The sequence below is a fragment of the Mus caroli genome, chromosome 9 (genome assembly GCF_900094665.2).
Source record: "Mus caroli chromosome 9, CAROLI_EIJ_v1.1, whole genome shotgun sequence".
NCBI lineage: Eukaryota > Metazoa > Chordata > Mammalia > Rodentia > Muridae > Mus > Mus caroli.
The window spans coordinates 115,775,815-115,801,355 of NC_034578.1; the positions used below are offsets into that span (position 1 = coordinate 115,775,815).

Here is a 25,541-nt window from a genome sequence, read left to right on the forward strand (position 1 = left end):
AGAGGAAGTTAGTCTTGTGGAATGAAGACCTGCATGAACTGTGCGGAGAGGGTGGAGCTAGTGGAACAGATGAAGCTTGTGAACCTGGTGGCTCTGCACCGTCTGGGGCAGCTATGGTGGGGTGGGAGGTAGGGGAGGAGCTTCCAGCCTAGTCTTCTGTGCTTAAGCAAAGCCCCGCCAGGCCTTTCTTCTAAACGCCCGCTCCTCCATCTTTGCTGTGCTCATCTCACCTGTGCTGATTTTCACCCACAGCGTCAGGGTCCAGTCTTGCTTTTACACCAGGACCTGTTCATTCACCGATCCCCATGGAGCCTGTTACCTGTGTGTCCAAGGTCTCAGGCATAGGCGTTCTCAGAGACCACGAGGATAAGCCTTGTTAGCACCCCAAGACCCCCACGTCCCATGCTAACTGGATCCCTGGGAGATAGTTCACTGGCTATGACTGTAGGCTCGGGCATGGTGCTAGTAGTAAGGGCTGGCTTGACTGATACCTTTGAATGGGGACCTATGGTGGCATCTACTGTGTTCATGACATGAATAGTGTTCACCACAGTCCTCAATTATGAAACGTTGACAGGTTGCATTTGGGTCCACTAGTGTATACCAGGTCACATGACACCAGGGGGGGGGCGGGGTGGTTCACTCTGAGTGAGCATGGGTTTTGGTGTAATTCATGACAGAGCACTGGGAGCTGAACAAATAAATCTTTCACTCGGCGACTCCAGACACAAGGCATCTATGTCACAGAGTGTGTGGCTAGTGTCCCATGCCCCAGTCGGAGTTACTAGCCAGAATTAGGTGGTACTAGGGCCTTGCTGCCTATGGTAAATACACCCTGTCTCTCTCACATCATAAAATAGCTGTGGACACTGTGTTCCACACAGGCTGGCAGTGCCTTGCTGTCGTATGTTTGTGTGACATCAACAGTCTTACCAGAAATTTGGCATGAGCCTGGCCACCAGCAGAACGCCAACAGAATCTCTTAACGGTGGTGGAGACATTGATTCAAGCTAGGCGTGGTGGTGCCGGCCTGTTATCCTAACCCTTCGGAAGCTAAGGCAGGATGGTCACAAGTTCAAGGCTATTCTGGGTAACTCAGGGAGACCCCTGTCTCAAAAGGTCAAAAGGGAGCTGGGAGTATACTCAGTGGTAGAGTGCTTGCCTAGCCTGAGCAAGGTCCTGGCTTCAATCAAGCACTGGAAAACAAGGAAGAGATCAGCTTAGACTCCAGCCTGGACCACAGCATTGAATTTGAGCAGTGTGGTGTAATCTCTGGGTGGCTACCCCTACAATCCCTTTACAGTCATTTCTATAGGGAGCTAACTCGGCAGGTAAAGCGCCTGTCACCAGAGCATGAAAACCCTAGTCCAAGTATTCAGAACCAACATAAAGGCCAGACAAGACTCTGCCTGTACCCATTAGCCCAGCACTCCCACAGAGAGCTGGCAGTTGAGACAGGAGGATCCCCTGAAGCCTGAGGACCAACTAGCCTAATGTACACAGCAGCAAACAGCAAGACCCTGTCCCCTGTCTCAGACAAGGCAGATGGATACCTGAGGCTGACCTACATATGCCTGCCATGGCACCTGCGGGCCCATACACGAGAGCACACACAAGCAATACAGGGGATGCAGATGGGCCCATTTCAAAGATGCTTATTTAAAAGAAAGGCCCTCTACAACTTTTCTGTGCCTCGCTCAACACTGTATGTTTTTTATATGATCAGAATTGCCTGTCTTCCCGTATCTCTCAAGTGTCCATTGCCCACATCCCCCAGGTGTCCATTGCCCACATCCCCCAGGTGTCCATTGCCCACATCTCCCAGGTGTCCATTGCCCACATCCCCCAGGTGTCCATTGCCCACATCCCCCAGGTATCCAGCTTGTTTCTGCTCCCAGCATAGCATATGGGGATGGGGTTCCTCACAACCTAGTATTTTAGAAATGGCAGGGAATAGGAAGGGACGATACCGGGAGAGAGCAGGCGCCTCAGTGGACTCGTAGGTAGTGACAACAAACTCTGTAGCTGTGTGAGGCTGAACTTGTGTTTTTATTACATTTAGTTATTCTCTCCCCCACCCCCGTGTGTGTGTCTCCCTCTGTGTGTGTGTGCGTGTGTGTGTGCATGTGTGTATGTGTGTGCGCGCCCATCCGTGTGCCACAGCAAGCTTGTCAAGTTCATAACCAACCTGCAGGAGTCTGCTCTCTCCTTCTACCACGTGTGTCCTGGAGATAAGACTCCAGTCATCAGGCTGGGCAGCAAGCACCTTGCCCATGGAACCAATTGCTGCCCCTCAAGTTCTTTATATGTAAGCAAAGTTTTATGAAGTGTTCAACATGGGTTTTTTGTTGTTTTGGTGTTTTTTTTTTTTTCAAAATCATTATGCTAGATAGTTATGTAAACCTGACACAGCTATGGTCATCTCAGTTGAGAAATGCCTAAAGTCTGGTTCTTAGTCTCTGCAGCCGCCTCGACTGGGCGCTATGGAAACAAACCAGTGCTCATTACTAATGCGGCTGGGGCCTGGAGCAGAGGGGCCCTCTCCTGCAGAGTCTCATCTTTCTTTGAGATGTTCTGAAGTATTTACATTGCCCAAGCCTACTGGATCTCAGACTCTGCACAGCTCCTGAAAAGATGCCCCTATCTGACAACTGTGACAAATTTCTCCTGGTCGTGAGGACTTCACTTACAAGACACACAGCTCTGGGCTGGCGTTGCACTAGAACTAAGAGTATAGCATCTATGTTTGTGGAGATCCCACTATGTGTCCGCCAGGATGGAGGCCTCTGGCACACAGTGGGCGCGGTGGGGAAGTAGACATGGACCCAGAACACTAGGCACAGAAGTGAACCTTACACAATGTGGTATAAACTGTAATGTGCCTCCGTTCCCACACCTATGAAATAGCAACATGTGTATCATATGGATCCGGGAATAGCAAATGAACAGATCAGCGGATCAGGGGTTGGACGGAATGGCAGTGTGAAGAGTGTTTGAGCCTAGTTTGCAGTGGTTCACGCACAGCAAGAAGAGATGGCATGACTCTGGAGAGAGTATGGGTGTAAAGTATCCTCAAAGGAGCTTAGCAACATTGGTGTCCAAGAGCTCTGTAGGTTTTGGGGGAGTCCCCCATCCTCTCCTAATCTCTGTCTACAGCAGCACCCATGTGTGTTGGCAGCCACATGCATGAGTACGTAGGCTGGCTCCCCTGGTATCGTTGACATTTTTGTAAATGGAATTTCTGCTTTCATTAGCAAGGCAAATTGCTAAATGAACCACTTGCAGGCTACCGTGGGGCCTTATTTACCAGATACCCACGGCCTCGACTGTGTTAAATAGCAATCACTGAGAGTCATTGTGCAGTGGCAGCCGAGGGCCTGCCAAGTCTTTTGGGAACTATACAAAATATTTTCAGGGCTAATTTAGTAATTTCAACATCATAAAATATCGAGGAGGAAAAGCTGGTAAATAGTGTTCATCTTTAGAACATTGTGAAGAGCAAGAAGTACCCTTCCAGGGCTTTGCATTTGTTATTGTGTGTATGTGTGTGAGGGGGGTGCGGGTGTGACACGGCACATGTGTAGAGGCCAGAGAACAACTTTATGGAGTCTCCTTCCACCATTACGAGGATTCTGGGGGTCAATTCCAGGTCTCCAGGCTGTGTAGCCAGTATCTTTACCTACCTGGCCATTTTGCGGAAACAAGAATTATCTTTTAATGTACCCATCCTATGCCCAATCTCTGTTATTGTCGCCTCCCTCATAATGTAACTAACCCTCATCTTCCAGTAAATAGAATCTTGTTTAAAAGCTTTTTAAAGTTTTATGTGTGTGAGTGTTTGCCTGCTTGTATGCATGTGCACCAAACGTGTGCAGTACTTGCAGAGTCCAGAAGATGGCGTTGGATCCCCTGGAACTGGAGTTGGAGGCAGTTGTGAGCCACGTGCAGGTGCTGGGAATTAAGCCTGGATCCTCCACAAGAACAGCCAGTGCTCTTAACCACTGAGCCATCTTTCCATTTCTAGATCAGCACTAGAAATGGAATCTTGAAAGCATTTTCTGGGCTCAGAGATGACAGACTATAATGCAGACAGAAGCTCCCCTTGCCAGGCTTATGCACTAATGCAATCTCACAAATCCACCTGTTTCCGGAAGCCTCTGCCATCTAGATTTATATAGCTCTTGACATGTCACAGAAAGAAAAGGATATATCATGATGCAAAATGGGAATGGTATGTTTAACCAAAGATCAGAAGTGTTTCAAACCTACAGCAGCCAGAAACATATTTCTGCAGAAATCCTTTAAAAATTATACTCTCAACAAGGCTTAAATCATAATCAAATACCACAGTGAACACACCCCTGAAATAGGGGCTTCTCATAATGACATCCTGAGCCTGGATTGCGCTCGGTTCTTCATGATTCAGTTCCCTCCCTCTGACAGCACTAGTGCAGTACTAGGCACTAATTTTTAACATCAAGTCTGGAAAGTGAGGGAGATAACTGGAGACAAAGAAAGGCCCAGAACAAAATGGAAGGAGATGTCGCTTTCTTGCTCAAAGCCCTGTCTTTGAGACACCGGTGCATGTACCTGTATGTGGAGCTCTTGGCTGTAATCATGGAACTTGGTTAACCTCATGGCTTGGTGACAAGCACTTTCCCCATCACAAATGAGAAGGTCTTGATTGTTCTGTTGATAATTTGCTCCTGATGACTGTGGTACCTAAATTGTCTCAGCATGCCGATGAGACTCTTGGTCTAGCCCAGGTGCCTATTTACTCAACAGACAGCCAAGGGCCTTCCTTCTGGCCTGCGGAAGGTTCCGTGTGAAGGTTAAGTTTATTGTCAATTTGATACAATCTACGGTCACCTGGGAAGAGAGTACCAGCAAGGGATTGTATAGATCAGGATGGGCTGTGGGTGTGCCTGGGAGGACTGGTCTTGATTACATTAGTTAGTACTGGAAGACTGAACACACTGTGGGCGGAACCATTCCCTAGGGTTGGACCCTGGGCTGAACCCACTGTGGGCGGAACCATTCCCTAGGGTTGGACCCTGGGCTTTGGGAGAGAGAAGAAATCTGGCTGAGTGCTAGGCATGTGTGCATTTCCACTCTCTGCTCTTGGCTGTAGCTGTGGTCTGGTCAGCTATCCCATCTTCTTCCCACCTGACTCCTGAGTTATCCCACCTTCCCACCACCTTGCCTTCCCTGCTCCAATAGGCTGCATCTGAAAACTGTGAGTGAAAATGGACCCTCTCCCCTCTGTCTTGATTTTCGTCAGGATATTTCACCACAGCAACAGAAACACAATGAAGGCACGTGAGAGGCAGGGGCTGTGGCCTCCATGGACTAGATTCCAGGGAGGAGATAGTTAACAAGGGAACAAATGGATGACACAGAACATCATTCATGATAGATTATGAGGAGGATCAGAAAGGGAAGAAACAAATCGCTAAGGTGCGCATTAGGGAGACTTGTGCTCTCTCTAAAGCCCAGAGGGCGTTGGCCTTTATTCCACTCAGTTCCCCACTGCCAGTACCTGCAAAGAAGTGTAGTGAAGGATTTGCTCTCAGGAAGAAAGCTCTCCTGTTAGGAAGTAGGGGCTTCCTTGAAAGCGATATTTATCTAGACACACCCATCTTTTCTTTTATCATCAAGTGTATTTTTTTTTCACTGCTTAAAAAAAAAAGAAAAAAATGAAGCAAACGTTGATGCTTTGTAAAAGTCTTGAGAGTCTTTGGAGGGAGGTAAGGCCTGAGGAGATGGTTCGTGTGGCGAAGTGCTGAGTGCTTGCTTTGCCAGCATGAGAGCACGTGTTCAGTCACCAGAAGCTGTGTATAAACGTGGGGTGTGGTGATGCACGTTTGTAACATTGGTGCTGGGGAGAAACATTCAGATCCCTGAGCTCATGGCTGGCCAGCCTAGCCTATGTGGTTAGTTCTAGGTCATTGTCATGGTTTGTATATCCTTGGACCAGGGAGTGGCGCCATCTGAAGGTATGGCCTTGTTGGAATAGGTGTGACCTGGTTGGAGTAGGTGTGTCACTGTGGGTGTGGGCTTAAGACCCTCACCCTAGTTGCCTAGAAGTCAGTCTTCCACTAGCAGCCTTTGGATGAAGATGTAGAACTCTCAGCTCTGCCTGCGCCATGCCTGCCTGGATACTGCCATGCTCCCACCTTGATGATAATGGACTGAACCTCTGAACCTGTAAGCCAGCCCCAATTAAATGTTGTTTTTTATAAGACTCGCCTTGGTCATGGTGTCTGTTCACAGCAGTAAAACCCTAACTAAGATAGTCATGGAGAGACCCTGCCTCAAAAAGAAATCAAAGTTAGAAGGATGGAGGGTGTACTTGTCTTCTGGCCCCCCCCTGAACACTCATGGGCTTGAGCATACACATGCACACATACATGCATACACATGCATGCACACATACATGTATACACATGCATGCACACATACATGTATACACATACATATGCACACATACATATGCACACACACAGGCACAGACGTACACATGCACCCATACACACGAACATGCACACACATGCACACACATATATGTATACACACGTATGCACACATACATGTACACACATACACACACATACATGCACACAATCCCCTCTGGTTAGTGTGTCTCTCCCACAGATGTTCAGATGCCATCAGCACCACCTTGAGCTACAGTTCAAGTTGGTTCTGGAAGAGACCAGAACCCTCCTACAGAGACCAGAGACAAGGTAAAATGTTTGGCCCACACCAGGTGTGTTTGAAGGGAAGCTTTAGACAGGTAGCTGCCCAGTGTGCTGCGTAACAAACAGCACTGCACTGAGAGAGCGCCATTGGTCCTTGCTGATACAGGGTGGGAACAGGGGTTAGGATGCTTCTGAGATCTGGGGCCCGACCTGGAGCTGCCCTGACTCTCCATGGACACCTCATTGCGGATTCCTTTACTTGTGTCTTTTCCTTATTTTCCCTCTTCCATTTTTATATGAGAACATTACCAACTACTGCTTGTTCTCTCTCTCTAAGTCTCTCCTTCTCCCTCTCTGGTCTCTGTAGGAGGGTTCTCCCTCCCTCTCTTTCTGTCTCTTCCCCTCTCTCTTCCTCTTTCTTTCTCTCATTTCTTCTCTGTTCCCCTCATGTCCTTCCCTTCAAGAATATTAGAGGCAGGAAAGGCCCAGGTTTGCAGTCTAATATGATTCACATCAGCACCTTCCCTGGACAGCATTTTCCTCCCTCTATCTTAGTTGACTCTGAGCCACACCCAGTTTCCCCTGCCATTCAGGGTACCCATGTCCCAGTGGCTGGCACTGGCTACCTTTAGACACGACTGGTAAATAGAAACAAAACATTTTCCTCTTCTTATTGTATTTTTATTTTTTGTTTTGAGATAGGATTTCGTGTGACCCAGGATGGCCTCAAACTCAGTACCTAGCTGAAGTTGACTTAGAACTTCAGATTCCCTGCCTCTATTCCCAGAGTGCTGGGATTACAGGGATGTGCCATTGCACTAGGTTTATGTGGTGCTGAGGGGTAAACCCAGGGTTTAATCAAGCCATGGAAGCCCTCTGTCACCTGAGCTGCACTCCAAGCCCCTGTCCTTGCTTATTAAAGCAGGTCTGGTTCCATGGCCAGGGCAAACTCTGGACTCCACGTGAGCTCAGTGTGAAGCAAACTCCCACTGAGCTTTGCCGAGCTTTGCCCCTTCTCCTTTCCTTCTCTTCCTTTACACCCTTCCTCAACCCCTTGATCTTCAGTGTCTTTTTTATTTTTGGATAAATGCATACAGGTATACAATGTGTTATGTAACAACTACCCTACGGCCTTCTCTCAACTCCTCTCAGAATACCCTGACAGCCTTCTCCCGATTTCATGTCCTGTCCTCTCTTGTTAGAACTTCTGTCACCTGCTGAGTTCAATGAGCACTGCCCACCCATGGGTTGGGGTCACCCCCTGGAGCAGCCTCCCAGACGTCCTGCAGGGAACAGGGAAAGCTTAATTCCAACCCCATCTGGGCCCTGACATCCAGCTCAGAGCTGTTCTGCTCTGTTGCTGTGTAGAGGGACATGCTGGTGTCTCTAGGAATTGTGCTTAGCGACGTGACATTTATTCCTAGTCCCTGCCTGCCTGCTGTCTTCCTCTGTGCTTGCCTGCCCAAGCCCCTGCCCTGTGACTCTTTCCCTAACACAACAAGAAAACTTCCTCATTAAAGAAAACACACACACACACACACCCTCAGTAGCCATCAACAGCCAGGAGTTCCTCACCCCTGTACCAGTTTTGAAACCACTCTTAGACTGCACCACACATACAGGAGTTCCGCCCAAGGTACCCACTCTTTGGGCCTCTGATTCTTCGTCTATCAAGTGAAGGTAGTCACCACATACACTGAGGAAGATTATTCTGAGGCTGGGTAAAGGTGTCTGGGAAGGCTTTGAACATAGATACCCAACAGCTAGAGAATTAATTGTGATCATGATGTTGATGTTGATGTTGATGGCAGATTCCATGACTGAGAAATGGCAGAAAACGGAAATTTTATTGAAAGGTTTCAGTGTACTTGTTATTTCATGTGGTTGTCCTTGTCATCGTGGCCCACTAGAAGGTGGTAAGTGCATTCATTCCCTTTGCTAAGAAAGACACCTTCCAGCTCCCAAGTGCAGGGCTGCCCTCTAGTGGTCTCTGCGCAGATGTCAATTGAAAAAAAACGGTTTTTAAAATTCATGTGCGTATTTGCATGTCCATATTCATGCATGTGGATGTAGGTGCACACATGTTATGACATGCATGTAGTATTCACGGGACAACCTCATGTGTCAGACCATGCCTTCTACCTTGTTTGAGACTGGGTCTCTTCCTGACCATTGTAAATGCCACGCTAGCTGGCTCACAAGCTCCCGGGGGGAGGGGGCTCGGGCCCCCTATCCCCCTATAAGAGCTACGGGATTACAGATGGGCACCATCATGCCTGGCTTTACATGGCGTCAGGGGATCTGAACTCAGGACCGCACACTTGTTCAGCAAGCACTGTACCTACTGAGCCAGCCCAGAAAATAAAATCTTGCAGCCAGATGGCAAACTGTCACTCTCAGTAGCCCACAACAGGTGTTCTCCCGGGATAAATTACACTCCCGGTGGTCACTCTGACCTCTCCAGCATTCTTGTTTACATATGCACACACTTCTGAGTGTTGGCAGAACTCTCGGTGTCTACCATGGGAGCCAGAGCAGGTCAGTGTGTGCACCCCGAGAGAAGCACCCCGAGAGCAGAACCGCTGGCGTTTGTGTGTGAGAGAGGTCGATTTGTCTTACAGAATGTGCTTAGGTGATGGTGCCCACTGGCTGATCAGTCTTCAGGGTGAGTGGAGGTTGGAGATCCAGGGAGAGTTGCTAGCTCGAGTCTGGAGGTGGTGTTGTCTGCCGGCCTTGTTTCTGCTTTTCTGGTGAGTGTGGGTGAGACCTAGCCACTTACGGGGAGTAATTGGTATGAGTCGAAGTCTACAAATTTAAACATAAATCTTTTTGAAAAACACTGTGTGTGTATGTGTGCATGTGTGTTTGTGCATATCTGGGGGGGGGTTGTGTATGTGTATCTGTATGTGTCTGTGCGTGTATCTTTGTATGTCCGATTGTCCATGTGTGGTCTGTGTATATCTTGTATCTGTGTGTCTGTGTCTTTCTCTCTCTCTCTCTCTCTCTCTCTCTCTCTCTCTCTCTCTCTCTCTCTCTGTGTGTGTGTGTGTGTGTGTGTGTGTGTGTGTGTGTGTAATCGAGAACACCTGCTTGATGTGGGTGGCCTTGGAGACAGAAACATTGGATCCCCTAGAGCTGGAGTTAGAGGTGGTTGTGAGCTGTCTGAGATGTGGATGCTAGGAATTAAAACTTAAGGCCTCTGGAGGAGTAGGGAATATTCCTACCTACTGAGCTGTCTGTCCAGCCCTCTGGATATTAGCCTTATTTTAAAAAATACCTAGGCAACAATATCTAGATTGATCTAAGCAAATATTTAACTCTTGCCAGGTAGATACACAACATTAACTTAGGTTTTCTGAAAACATTTTTGGATGTATCTGGCATTCGTCTGCAAACATCACTATCCCTTCAGGAAAGAACCCTGGGCAGGATCTTCATGCTCCGTCGTTCTTGTCTCTCATGGCCCTGTCTTTTTCTGTCTCTAAACTGCTCCATGCTTAGGATGTGTCATGGCTTGAGGCAGCAGCTCCACAGATGTCTGTTTTATAAAGAGCCACATAAATTATGTAGCATCCTTTTATGAACACAACAGACATCTTAACAAGCTATGAATCTATGTGCTCAATATGAATGTTAAAGTAATGGGTGAATTTAGTTTTGGGTTCAGAATATACTTTCTATCATATTTTAAAAATAAAACCAAATCACGGTGCTTCAAGTGGCTGCTTGTTTTCATTCCCAAGTGGTCTTCTATGTACACAGCCGACCACATCTATGCCTCTGCACTAGGGTTCACTTCCTCTCTGGGCAAGCGGGGGAAGGCAGCCTGAAGAGGAGGGCACACTGCTGTCCCCAGCGGCCTCCTGGGAAGAGTAGATCAGGGCACTGGGAGATCCATGAGGCTCTGCAGCTCTGCACATGAACATCAGACCCTGGGAAGCGGTTCTGTCCGATTGTCCTGTACAAGTGTGAATACCTCAGTTCCTCTTTTACTTTTGAGACTTCTTGACCCCAGTAGAACTTTTACTGACAAAAGAGACCTCAGGAACTTTGGACATTTTCCAAAATCTATTGAATCAGGTAGATTTTGTAGGGAAAAAAGATCAAGAATATAAAACAAATAATGATTCGCTTGATTTTTTTTTTTAAATTTTCTCTTTGCTGAATTTAGGCAACTGTTGGACAAGTAGCTGGCGCCCTCTGGGAATTCCTCTTGGACCAGGCATGTTTGCAGCAGCTGTATCTTGTGAGCTCTCAGAGCAACAGTCAATTTGCATTTTAATTTAGGCTAAAGTGTGATGTTTGATATGAAATCTTTCTTTCCCTCCTCGATTTGGCAGAAGGAATGACTATTCATTCATCTTTGGCGAATGGGTGGCCCTCTGTTTCCAGCTAGCTGCTGAGCCTTTCATTAGCAGAGGTAAAAAGAACAAGGCTGCGGGAAGCTGCTCTTGCACGTGGGAAACTTTTCAGGTTTGGGAGAACTTCAAACTAGAAACCCCTCATCTGTGTGTGCACATGTGTACACACATGTGTGCTCCTGTGCATGTGAAGGTCAGAGAGCAACACTGAGTGCCCTCTCTGCCATTCCTCATCTCTCCTTGTGCTCACCTGGTGCTGGGTCCGGCTTTATTCCCCATCCACAGGACAGTCTCTTTTGCAAAGGAATCCTATCCATGAGAGATGTGGGCAGATTTCTCCTTCCTGTTTCTGTATCCAGAGGTTCCAAGTCCCATGTATTCTCAACTGTGCCTGTTGGCATATCACTAAGGCCCATATGGCCAATTCTGCTCCTGATGACATATTCCTGGTGAAGCTTTGGCCAGGAATTGTCTCTGTCTTTTACACAGCAACTCTTATAAAGAAAACATTTACTTGGGGTTGGCTTACCATTTCCAAGGTTTCTGGTGCTGGAGGAGCAGAGAGCTCTATATCTTGATTCACGGGCAGCATGGTCAGACTGTGTGCCAATACTGGGTGTAGCTTGAGCATATGAGACCTCAAAGTCCGCCCTCACAGTGACACACTTCCTCTAACAAGGCCACATCTCCTGATAGTGTCACTCCCTATTGGTCAAGCATTTAAACACATGAGTCTATGGAAGCCATTCCTGTTCAAACTACCTCATCCTCCAAGACGCTATTTTTTATTTGAGCCCCATTGTTGTATTGATAGAAGAATCTGAAGCCACCACTTCAATGGTCAATGTATCAGTGTTGTAGATGGCATCCAACACCCTCTTCTGGCCTCTGTTGGTACCTCCCATATGAGCACACAGATATCTCTGTCTCTGTCTCTCTGTCTCTCTCTCTGTCTCTGTCTCTCTCTCTGTCTCTCTCTCTCTCTCTCTCTCACAATTAAAACAAAAATACATTTCTCAAAAAAACACTCTCTCCATTTAGATCTTTGTCACCCTGGTCTTGATGACCTCAAGACCCTGTAAACAGCACAGAAGGACTCAGGCAGCGTCTCTCCCCTGATCCAGCTTCCTCTTCATTCTGTCAGGAGCTCTCTTTGACACCCAGGTCTGAGGGTCTCACTGTCTGCCACACCCAGTGAAGGCAGTGACTGCCTTCTTCTCATGACCTCTGAACACTTCACTTTGGCAAGGCATGGAGGCTCTTTAAGATCAACCACCAGCCTGCTCCCCCTGACCCCAAGCTTAATCCCTTCTCACACACTGTATGTTCCACTATGTGCCTGGACTTTTGCAAGAGATGACTTCTCCATCTACAGTGTCTTCCCACACAGGTTGGTAGCTCTAGTAAATCCTTCCAAAGCCAGTGTGGGCACCCCTACTTCTGTGTGATGTACACCACCCAGAACCACACACACACACACACACACACACACACACACACTGCCTGACACCTTGCATGCCTTGTCTGTAGAACCTCTGCCTTTCTCTCTGCAGTGGGGGCAGACAGTTTGCTTTATGTCCCCAATACCTGGCAGGAAAACATTAGGCACTAAATGGGTGAGAGAAGGGTCCAACAATAAAGGAACTGATTTTTTATCTTTCTCTTTTGTTCCCATGTGAAATGAGCAAGCTACCAGAACCATTGCAGTTCGGGTGAACTGAAAATGCAACATTTTGATAAGAAAAACTTCAAGAACTCAGCTTAAAGAACACATCCATTAGCACCTTCCGAGGCAGAGGGTGTGGTGTGCACCTTTCACTGGCATCTTTTAAAATTGCCTCCTTGTGTTTTTGTATTCGAACCAGTGTGTTTAACACCAATCTATGCTTATGTTATTACTCCACATTCAGCAGAAACAATTTAAATTACTCATTGGAATTCATCCTAAAACCAGTCTGTGCTTCGTTGTTTACAGTCATGTACCACGTAACAGTTCAGTGGGTAACAGGCCGCACATACAGCCCATAACGTTACAATGGAGCCAAGAAATCCCCACAGCCTGGAGACATCATAGTCCTCACTAGGAGGGTTCCACTAGGAAGTTGTGAGGCTTCTCTCAGCTCAGACCCTGTGGGCACCCAGAGCCATCAGAGAGAGTCTTCTCACCGGCCTCCCCCATAGGATATATTTTTAAATGTTCTATAGGGGCTGGGGTAAAGTAAGCGTAAGTCCTTGATCCCTAGCATACACTTAAGAAGTACGGTAACCCATGCCTGTCATCTCAGGCTGGGAGGCGGAGACAGGGGAATCCTAGGGCTCACTTGCCATGCAGTGCAGCCAAGCAGTGAACTCTAGGTCCCTGAAGAGGCACCATGGAGAGCAATGAAGCTCGACACCCAGTGTTGACTTCTGGTCTCCACAGGTGCAAACACATGTATGCACCACACACACAAATGTAAAACAAACCAACCACTGTGCAGGTTTCTCTACAGCTCCCTCCATGAACTTAGACTTCGGGAAGATGTCTGCTGTGAACAGGGCTGTTGAGGATGGACCACCAAGCAGCCACCCCCTAGTGCCGCATGCCATCTCCTCACAGCTGACAGGCTCCTCTACAGGCACCCCCTCTCACAGATGAATCAGATGTGCCTCTGATTAGGTGGGAGTTCACATTCATGGCAGCGAATGACAACGGATGTCAGGAGTGCACCGGAGGATCATCGCTTTGACGTGGACATGGGTGCCCTCCTCGGTGGGGGAGAGAACAGAGCTCTGTGCATCTCTGTTTTGTTTACTGTCATCTGCAGAGTGATGGGCAGCTCTGTTCCTCCTGGGAGAGGGAAGGTTTTGTTGTTGCTGCTGCTGCTGCTGCTCAAGGTCAGAGCTACAGCAATAATCCCACAGCAGGGGGCTGGTCCTCTAGGACAAAAATATCTATGTCTATAGCTGCCTCGTGATGCAGATTTGGACCAGCTCTGCAGGGTGTGAGTGTGTGTCTGTGTGTGTGTCTGTGTGTGTGTGTGTGCTGGGGGGTGTCTTGTACTCAGCCAGGCTTCATAGCAGAACCTGTTGTCTGTGTGTGTTAGAGGAAGATTCTGACACGTGTTTCTCTCTTATATGTCAAAAGAAAAGGAATAAATGTAATGTGGATACACACAGGAGGACCATGCAGAAGGGAGAGTCTGCAAATGGGTATTCTATAGCCAGCCTCAACCACCTTCCCCTCCATAAGTATACTGCCCCCAGTCTTGGCTTTTGGTGCATAGCTAAGCTGACCACACAATGTGGTTGAGTCTCCCTTCCATGCTGAGTCAGTCTTCACCTGACAGCCGCTGACATGGTGCAGGCTCCAGCCTGCTCTGCCTTCTAACCCTCCATCACTTCCCTCTGTACTGACCCCAGCTCCTTAGCTGGCTGCCTACACCAGTTCTAGGGATCTAAATGGCATCTTCCTTGAGAAGATGTCTCTGTGCAGTGCCCAATGCGTGCTCATGCTCCTTTGTACCTTGTAGAATAATCAGCAGTCTCCCTCCGTTAGTAAAAAATGCTAATAGGATACAATGTTTAATGGCCGGAAGGGAAACTATCTCAAATTTACATATCTGATAAGGAACTTATATCCAGAGTACATCAAGAGACCTCACAAAATAACAAACAAGGAAAGACAAATTCTCTCGTTAGAACAGATGAGGTTGCACGCATGTCTGGTGAGCCCATGAAAACATGGTCTGCTATCTTCATTAGTCATTAGAGATGGGCAAATCAAAATCTTAGCACAAGACCTCTCACATCCTCTAAGATGACAGCCATCAGGAAAAGGGTTCAGTCATAGTGAGGGTGAGAAGACACTTAAGTCTTCCCAGCAGACCATGGATGTACAGGTAGAGATGCGGGGAAGCATGTCTGGTACTTTTCCAAGCACAGTTACCAACCAAGTGGATCAACGGTTCAATTCCTATAACCACAGAGAAGTTGAATATAACTGTCCATGAAAGGGTTAACCATAATAGCCAGAAAGTATACATAATTCAATGCCAATCAGCTGCCAAGAGATAAATAAAATATGGCGCATGCTAACATTGGGTGTTGTTTGTTGGCAAAAGGCTCAGGGGACACTGTAGATGAGGGGTCGGGAAGAATGTAAGAGAGGAAGGGATGGAGAGCCTCGGACTTCTGCCTCTGAACATGGGATGGCAGTGCATTACATACATGAACTTACTCCTGCTGTGGTAACCCACATCAGACCTCCACATGATCGAGAGAGTCAAAAATTCCAGCATGGAACAGGGAGAGTCTCTCTCTACACACCCTGTCCCTAACTAAGGAGCTAATGGCAGCTGAGGGTTGTTAAGGGCAGGCTGGCCATTGTAAGTTGCCCGTCCCCCAGTGCATGCCCCTTAGTGAGCTATATAGAAAAGAGAGCCATGAGTTGGTCAGCAGATATACCATTGGGAGAACTGGAAAGAGGGAGTAGGGATTGGGTATGAATGAGATACATTGTATACATGTATAAAATTTTCACAAACAAAAATAAACACATAAACCCCTCTCTGTCTTCTCTACCCTGGGAGCAGCTCTCTTGCCTTGGCCCCTCACCCTGAAAATGTATGCCTGCTCCAAGTTCTTCTCTACCCACTCCCTGATCAGGAGCACCTCTCAGCTGCTGAGTCACTGCTGAGTCGTCTGCAGTGGAGCTGAAGCGACCACAGATGGCAACCGATGAGAATCTCAGCCGCTTGGTGGTCACACAGCCTCTGACCTCACTTATCCCTAGCCACAGCTTCCAAACCAGCGCCATTTCAAGGGGCATCCACACAGCCGCCAAGTTCATTGGGGCTGGGGCTGCTATAGTTGGGGTGGCTGGCTCTGGGGTTGGGATTGGGACTTTTTGGGGGATCCTCATCATTGTCTATGCCAGGAACCCTTCTCTGAAGCAACAACTCTTCTATGCGATTCTAGGCTTTGCCCTCTCAGAGGCCGTGGGGCTTCTTGCCTAATGGTGGCCTTTCTCATCCTCTGCGCCATATGAAGCAGCTGTCCCTACTTCCACCACCCATAGTTCTTCCGTGTCTCGTCTGCCCTGTATGTTCCTTCTCATGTACCTCCCCAAGAAGTCTGGGGAAAGTGCTTGGCTCAGGGTTGACAGAGAGAAGACAAATAGATACTGTATTAATAAGATATAAACATACACACGTGCATACATCCATATGATAACTAATAAATGAGATCTACTAAAAATAAAGCTTAATACCAAAGGGAATTTTAATGCAGTTACGTAGTATATATATGCTTTGGTCAGTGAAGACCACAGGTGCATGATTGGTTGTAATGACCCCAAGAAATTCCACTTGTCTGGCTATCTCAGATCTGCTGACGGTGAGACACGACACACGATGTGGTAGTGGGATTGAGGGATTGCAGTAGTAGTTAAATATAACTTCTATCCCTGCCAGGCTACTGTCTGTGCCTACCATGTTGCTCAGGATGTTTGGGGCCACTCCTTCCGGCCCCTCCAATCCCTTCGCTGACCTCCCTGGGGTATGCAAGCTGTCAGTCTTCACGTTCCTGTGACGGTAGATGGCTGCGGGTCCGTGTGACCCAGGCTCTTTGGTGGAAGATGGTGGTCTTTCATCCACATGCAAGTCGCCAGCGTCTCAGGTCTGCCTGAGGATCCATATCCACTCCTGTTGATTTGAAAGCTTTTCAAACCTCTGGCTGCTTGGGTCTCCAGGGGTGTGAAACGGGACCATGACTACTACATCAGATTCTCAGCAGGGCTGTGGTGAGGATTAATGTTTTAACAGGAGCAATCTTCTCCCCTCTAAGAAGGCATTAATGGAATGAAAGGCTTTATTCAAGGCTGCTCATTGTTAGTGGTAATGTAGCGTCTGAAGCAGAAGTGCTTGGGTTTTTCATGACGCCCAGGGATACACAAACTCAACCCACCATTCAGGGTTTCTCTGTGGATGTAAGGTGAAGGATTGGTCTCTCTGGAGACAAGTAAGATAGATCAGTGGGGCAAGGACCTGCCACGTAAGAGTGAGAACATCAGTTCAGGTTTCCAGAAGCGACACTGAACTCCCGTGTGGTGGTGGGTGTCTGTAATCCCAGCGCTGAGTGGAGGCAGAAGGATACCCAGAGCTCACTGACCAGCCGGTTTAGCCAGTCAGTGAGCTCCAGGTTCAGTAGAGAACCTGTCTCAAAAGATAGTATCCAGAAGCAATGGAGTAAGACACCAGTGTGTTTTAAAGAATAATTTTACTTAATTTTCAAGAAATTTATGTAATGTATTTTGATCATATGCACCCCAACCATTCCAGTTAACTCCTCACAAGTCCACACAGCGTCCCTAACCCTACTTCCAATTTCATATCCTCTTTTAAGAATTTTAATAACCCACCAACTCCAGCTGTGCTGCACAACTACTTCTGGGTGGAGCCAACCACTGAGGTGTGGTTGACCTATCTTTAAGGGTCACACCCTTAAAGAAAACTGCCTCTCCCTTCCATAGAAGCAGTCAGCTGCCCGTAGCTCTTCCGTTAGGCGTAGGAGCTCACGAGTCCCACTCCATGCTGGAATGTCACCTGCCTTGCTCTTGTGTGGCCACCACAGCTGTTGTTGATGAGGGTGACAGCCCATCATATCCAGAAGGCACTGTCTCTGGTCCTCCCCCATCTCTGGTTCTTAAAACCTTTCTACTGCCTCTTGCATGATTGTCCCTGAGCCTTGGGGAGAGAGGCCACTCAGGATTGAGCTCTGGTCTCCACATGCAGATTCAGCACACACAAGCATATGCACATACACACTCTGGTCTCCACGTGTACATTCAACATACACAAGCACACGCGCACACGTCTCCACATGTACATTCAACATAGACATAAGCAGATGGGTAGGCATGCACATACATGCACAGATGCACATATATAGTCTCTCTGGTTTTATTTTTCTTTTTTAAGTGATTGATTGACTGATTTTCTGTATGAGTATTCTGTTGCTGTCTTCAGACACACCAGAAGAGGGCATTCTCCCATTACAGATGGTTGTGAGCCACCATGTAGTTGATGGGAATTGAACCCAGGACCTCTGGAAGAGCAGTCAGTGCTCTTAACTACTGAGCCATCTCTCCAGCCTTTATTGTTCTTCTATAGGACAATTTTACAAGGGCTGGGCACATGCAGGGGACAGGACCAGGTGCTCTGGGCTGACGACCCCACCCTGGTGTTTCTCTCCGCCTCACCTTCTCCCCTCTTTCTGGTTTGCAGTGAGATGAAGCAGAGGCTGGCCGAGGAGAACAGCAAGTGCAGCATCCTCTCGAAGCACCAGAAGTTCGTGGAGCGCTGCTGCATGCGGTGCTGCTCACCCTTCACCTTCCTGGTCAACGCCAGGCGCCGCTGTGGGGAATGCAAGTTCAGCGTCTGCAAGAGCTGCTGCTCCTACCAGAAGCACGAGAAGCTATGGGTTTGCTGTGTCTGCCAGCAAGCCAGGTGAGTGGACACATACTTGCAGGCTTGGGCTGTTGGCACCACTGTGTCCTCTGGTATTGATGGATAGGTGTGCCCAGAGCACTAAAGCCAGCAAAGGATGTCAGACAGGGGATGAGAGAAGCCATGGGAGTGCACAAAGGAGGCTGTCAGGATGAAAGATACAGCTTCTCCCATGCTCCAGCTTCTCCCATGCCCTGCCCACTCCTTTCATTCTTTGATAAGTGTTCTGGGTTCATAGAAACTGCACTGTATTATGAAAACTTGAGTAAACTGGGTGAGCTCCTAATAACTCAGATGCACAAGGACATGAAGGGACACGACTATTCGTCTCCACACGTGTTGCCAACAAGCAGGCCTAATCAGCTTCCACATTGATTGTGGTGAAAATGAGCATGCACTAGCTCTCAGGAGGGTTTGGAGAAAGCCTCATAGCGGGGATGGATGCTGCCACCCTGTGGATAGAATGAGACACCTGCAGTTCATAGTCTCCCTGTGGCATGCTGACTGTTTGACTGGTGAGTTTAACAGCCGGTGTCTGTCTTAAATCTCTGCTGATTTCATCGTCCTCGAGGTTCACTGTCATTCCTGGTGGCTCCATAGCTCTGCGTGATGGTAACCAAAGCCTGGCTGTGCCTGAGCCACACTCAAGAAGCCAGTCTTGCATTCCTTCTCCATCTCTCCTCTCCCTGCTCTGTCATGCTTACACACTTTAGTAAGCTAAGTTCTAGCATTTTCCCAGGAGCTGGTTTTGGGGATAGCGGCTGAGTGGATGAGCAGGGTCCCTGAAGAAGCAGGCTCTGCATACCAAAGATCCCAAAAGCTCCATGACACCAGCTTCCGTGGAAAAGTGGCTTTCTCATCATCCAGTGTCCAGTCTTGGGGGCCCCCAGGTCCTAAGCATTGCACAGATGAGACTGTCCCATTTCCACATGGAGGCTTGGTGGAGACCCATCGTAACTGACTGCTGTGAGCATGGCCAGCTATGCCAGAAACATAGGCAAACATGTTTGTGTCTTTCTGCAATGTCAGGATGTATTAAATAACAAATTCAGAGGGCATGGAAGTTTCAACAACAGCAGTTTACCAAATATCCCTGCTTTGCTTAATGCCTCCAGGTGAGGGAAACATGGGTTCTTATTCTGAATTTAATTATGCATATCAGCTCTCAGATCATACATTACACACAGCATACTACAAATCTATCTCCTACCTGTCATCTGTCTATCAACTGTCTATGTCTGTCTGTCTGTCTATCTATCTAGTGTGTGTGTGTGTGTGTGTGTGTGTGTGTGTGTGTAGCTTACAGAATGACTGCAAAGGGTTAAAGAGTCAAGAAGCTTCAAAAAGACCTGGGGAACTATTAGGAGTATAAGAGAGTCTGGATGAGAGAACCAAGCATACATCATCTCTGAGATAAATAAGGTGAAGCAAAATACAGGACCAGAGCACATGAATGAACAGACAGACAGATGGACAACAGGTCCAGACAGGTGAGCAAGAGGACAGACAGATGGCAGTTCGGGTAGGCTGCAGCCACAGAGGAACAGATGGGCTGAAGCCAGGGACCAGGGATAGTTCTCCACCTGTGGTTCTTGATGCACACAGTAAGAGATCAGATGACAGGCAGCAGGGTGTCTGTCACCGTCTCATTGAGTGTTCTCTGCTGCAGAGTCCAGGTGAGAAAGTTAGACTCTTTCCTTAGATGTGTCCTCTGAGGCCTTGGGCCTGGTTGTCCTGTTATGACAATATTATCTCCATGTGTACCTGTGGTACACTTCCAAGTCCCTCACCAGTCAGTGCCAGGTGGCATCACCTGGCAGATGGTGCGGTGCATGCGCCCATCCAGGAGTGTGCCCACCCCCTGCTTCAGACACCATAGAAGTTGTTTGTAAAATGGAGTTTCTCAGAGCACAGCACAGGCTGAAAACCATTGTTCTGAACAAATGGAGTAGCCTAGGGCAGGGAACAGCCTGGTCTCAACAGTTAGGTTTGGGATGTGTGGTGGTTTGCATTTGCTTGGTCCACAGGAAGTGGCACTATTAGGAGGTGTGGCCTTGCTGGAAGAAGTGTGTCACTGTGTAGGCAGGCTTTGAGGTCTCTATGCTCAAGCTCCACCCAGTGTGGAAGGAGAGTCCCCTCCTGGCTGCCTTCAGATCAAGATGTAGAACTCTTGGCTCCTCCAGCACCACGTCTGCATGCATACAGCTGTTTCTCACCATGATGACAATGGACTGAACCTCTGAAACTGTAAGCCAGCCCCAACTAAATGTTTGCCTTTATAAGAGTTTCCTTGGCCATAGGGTCTCTCCAAAGCAATACAAACCCTAACTAAGACAAGGTGATAGATGGGAGTGGCCCAACCTTCTGCTTCTTAGTGAGCTCAAGGCCGGACACTGAGAAAGTGCATATCAGGGCAAGGGTTATCATAGCAGTTACAAGTAGTGGCTGCTCTTCTCGAGGACCTGGCTTCAGTTCCCAGTGGAGGGTGCTCAGCACGGTAAATAGCACTCTGCACACACTGGGGATGGTACTCCACCCTGAGGTTGGTGCTCTAAAGTGATGATGGTGCTCCACACTGAGGTTGGTGCTCCACCCTGAGGTTGGTGCTCTGAAGTACGGATGATGCTCCACCCAGAGGTTGATTCTCTGTACTGGGGTTGGTGCTCCACCCTAAGGTTGGTGCTCTGCATTGGGGATGGTGTTCCACCTTGGGGTTGGTGTTCTACCCTAAGGTTGATGCTCTGCACTAGGGATAGTACTCCACCCTGAGGTTGGTACTCTGCACTGGGGATGGTGCTCCACCCTGGGGTTGGTGTTCTACCCTAAGGTTGGTGCTCTGCACTCGGGATGGTGCTCCACCCTGAGATTGGTGCTCTGCACTAGGGATGGTGTTCCACCCTGAGGTTGGTACTCTGCACTGGGGATGGTGCTCCACCCTGAGGTTGGTGCTCTGCACTGGGGTTGGTGTTCTACCCTAAGGTTGGTGCTCTGCACTGGGGATGGTGTTCCACCCTTAGGTTGGTGCTCTGCACTGGGGATGGTGCTCCACCCTTAGGTTGGTGCTCTGCACTCGGGATGGTGCTCCACCCTGAGATTGGTGCTCTGCACTGGGGATGGTGTTCCACCCTGAGGTTGGTGCTCTGCACTCGGGATGGTGCTCCACCCTGAGATTGGTGCTCTGCACTGGGGATGGTGTTCCACCCTGAGGTTGGTACTCTGCACTGGGGATGGTGCTCCACCCTTAGGTTGGTGCTCTGCACTGGGGATGGTGCTCCACCCTGAGGTTGGTGCTCTGCACTCGGGATGGTGCTCCACCCTGAGATTGGTGCTCTGCACTGGGGATGGTGTTCCACCCTGAGGTTGGTGCTCTGCACTGGGGATGGTGCTCCACCCTGAGGTTGGTGCTCTGCACTGGGGATGGTGTTCCACCCTTAGGTTGGTGCTCTGCACTGGGGATGGTGCTCCACCCTGAGGTTGGTGCTCTGCACTGGGGATGGTGCTGCACACACACTTGAGTGTGGCACACTGCTCTGGAGATGCATGCTAATGAGAAGCCCAGTATTGTACTCAGTTGCAAACATCTCCAGAGGAAAGAGCATGGACTTGATGGCCCCTGAGATTCTTTTCTATATGTTGAGTCTATGACATTTGCATAACATAGGTCTGGATGAGAAGCCTGAATTAGCTACTTATATGTCATGTGACTGATTCTAGGCAAGTTACTCTATCTTTTAGAGTCTGGAGGAAACAATACTCAGAATCTATAACAGAAAAAAGAGAACTATAAACCACTGCGGGGTCTTAGCTGCAATTACTTGACACTGTTCCTGTTATTTTGTTCTGAGGTCTTTAAGTAGGTATTTTCCTAATAAAATATTAAGCTGGTGTGATTGCCTGTAAGCAGGAAGTAATTTCCTCCATTTGTCATCTTCGTTTAGCACTGTAAAAATAATCTATTTTTTTATATATAAAATCAGTTTATTTCCCAGCACTAACCTGGGGCAGTTAAAGAAACCACCAAGTTGGGGTCACAGATAGAGACACTTGATAGGCCAGGGTCTCGGATGGGAAGACCTAGGCCCCAGAGACTGAGATATTAACACTCAGGTCATCATTGAATAACTTCAATCATGTATTGTTTTATATTTCGGCATCCCCAGGGAGCTGAGCAGTGTGTGCAGGAGATAGTAGCTTTGCTACAAAGAGTTGGGGGGGCGGTTATCTGTCCCATACAACATTGTGCGTTGCATCTTTCTGCTCCCATAAAATAAGCAGAATCATCCTGCTAAGTTAGTGCCATGCAGTGAGCTTGGCATGGTGGTGTGCACGCCTGTAATCCCAGCACTGAGGAGCTGGAGACACAGAAGGTGGAGATGAGAAGCTCAGAAGTTCAAGACCAGGGGCTGGGAGCTGGCACAGCTGCTAAAGTGCTCATCATGCAAGTCTCAAGGCCTGAGTTTGGATCCCTGGCACCGATATCATGCATCTATAGCACTGTGGGATGGCAGAGACAGGAGAACCCCTGGGGTTTGCTGACTAACCAGTCTAACCAAGTCATAGAGCTCCAGGTTTGTTAAGAGACCCTGGCTCAGTAAACCAATCAATCAGTCAATCAATCGATCAATCAAGTGAAGAATAATAGGGGAAGACACGCACTATCAGCTTCTGGACTCCACATGCATGCACACATATGTGCATGGATGCACCCACAGGCATGTGCGTGCATGTGTACACATACACACACACTCATGCTCACACACAGCCATCCTTGGCTCCATAGTGAAGTCCAGACCAGACTGGACTGGACTCCATCAGACCCTCTATTACAACCCCTCACTCAGCCAGATGATGAACTAAACCGTCACAATCCTGTGGAAGCCTGAGTGCTCCCTTCCCCCAAGGAGCAGCCATTTTGAAATGGCGCTTGTATTCCTTTATTCCTTTATTCTCTTATCATGGCTGCAGTCATGTTTTGGGTTATGAAATCCTTCAGCAAAACACCCAGTTGTTAACCTCTTTGGAAAACTCGCATTGTGTTTAGTCTGTGTGTGTGTGTCTGTCTGTCATCCATCCATCCATCCATCTATACACCTATCAATCACTTCTCTATTACTGTCCTTGTCCTGGCTGAATCTGTTCCAGTCTGTCACGTTTATTCCACGTTGACACTTGTGGTTGTGGTTCCTTTCCTCAGTGCACAGTGCTCGCCAGTGTTCCACGTGTTCATCACATATCCCGCCCCCCCTTTGCAGGCAGATTGGCACTGTTTGATCAGTTTGGGCAGCAGACCCTGAGCACACAGGTCATGGGTCATGCTAAAGTTGATGTCTGTCAGATTGGCACTGTTTGATCAGTTTGGGCAGCAGACCCTGAGCACACAGGTCATGGGTCATGCTAAAGTTGATGTCAGTTTTCTGGTGCTGAGGTGAGGGGCTTTGTTTGTACATCTGGAAGACTGTCAGCGCTAGCTGGAATTTCTAAGTGATTTCTGTAGAAAGGACCCTCCTTGCAGCTGATGTTAAATATGTAAGAGGAGAAAAATATCTCTTGTGGTTTTTAGGCAAAGGGTGTTGGAAGCTAGCAGAGGAAAGCTATCCGCCCTCACTGATATGGCCCTTGCTTTTCTTTCTTGTTTGCAATAATATATATGACTGCAGTATTCGCAGTGTTTGTCTCTTGGCTCTCAACATTATAGAACAGCAGTGATGCAACCTTGCTCTTTCCTCTCGGGCTCCCCCCTCGTGCATTCAGGGGATCTGTCCTTTCCCGGACACACTAATAATCAAGTCATGTCAACTTGATTTTAATAAGATTCCTATGTTGTTGTTGTTGTTTATGTTGTAATGTCCTGTCATTAAAATGCATCCTGAGAACAATATACAGCATGCTTGCCAGACACCAGGGGGAGAGTTAGTAGTTATTAGAACTGCCTGTTCACTATGGAAGTGACTGTGTGAAAGGTGCTGTCAAGTTGAGTTCTGCGTACTGTAGGGACATGTGCACTGCTCAGTTAACCCTCCTGGGATAATTAGCTCTTGTGATAGCTTTATCCATCATGATACATACAGCAAACAAAAAAAGGTCTCTGTGCTGAACAGTCCCATCCCACAGGACTGTGGGTAGAGCAGAAATGCTTTAGATCATCAGGGATCCTGGTAGACATTAGTATTGCAGGTGAAACGGCCTTAGGAGAAGTCAGCGGGATGCACCCCTTGGACAGCTTCCTACCCAAGCTTCCCAGGACATGTGATCTTGAGGGAAAGTCAATCAGGCTGTGGGAGGCAGCACAGAATAAAATGTGTAAACTCCTCAGAATGCTCATGTGGAAAAAGACAGAGAGGCTGAGAGGTGAGCCTGTGTGTCAGTGCTCACCGTGGAAGCCTGGAGATCTGAGTTCAGATCCCCAACATCCATGTTTAAGAAAAAATCCAGGCATAACGGTGTGGGTCTGCAACCCAAGAACTTGGGGGATACAGTTCATCATGGAAACAAATGGAATCCTAGGGCTTGCTGGGCAGCCAGCTTTGTAAGTGAACTCCAGGTTCAGCAGAAAACCAGAGCCCTGGATGGTGGTCACCATGGTTACATTCACCTTTTACCACATTTTGCCTAAGTTTATCGATTCTTGTGCCCATGCCTCTGCAGCACCCATAGTTTTGTAGCGCCTTGTGAAGTCTTTCATGATACTGCATCACAGTTTATTAACCCATTCTCATGATTTCAAACATGTTTCTATTCTTACTTTGTTTGTGTGCACCTGCATACTCTGCTCCATGCACCTGCAGACAGATGGTGCTCCACACATCTTTTCTTGCATGTGCTCCTTGGTCTCTGGCTATTCTCTGAAGGACTCTAGGATTAAAACTTCAATCCCAGCCTGTAGACATTTTGCCTTCTAAATGTATACAGTGTTCACCCAGCAAAGACTGTTTCGCCTTAAAAGCCAGATAACAACTCTGTACAAAATACTGTGTTTGTATCTTTCATCCTCCCAC

The 25,541-nt window shown here is 48.0% G+C and overlaps 1 protein-coding gene and 1 pseudogene across 2 annotated transcripts in view; both read left to right on the forward strand.

The window, feature by feature from the left end:
- Myrip (myosin VIIA and Rab interacting protein) overlaps positions 1-25,541 on the forward strand; it is a 169,426-nt gene that overhangs the window by 63,511 nt on the left and 80,374 nt on the right. For both annotated transcript variants that reach the window (XM_021172036.2, XM_029482017.1), the window contains one exon: positions 18,325-18,546. In XM_021172036.2, coding sequence (XP_021027695.1) covers positions 18,325-18,546 — 222 coding nt within the window. The remainder of the gene's footprint in view (positions 1-18,324; positions 18,547-25,541) is intronic.
- LOC110301538 lies at positions 15,663-16,088 on the forward strand (annotated as a pseudogene).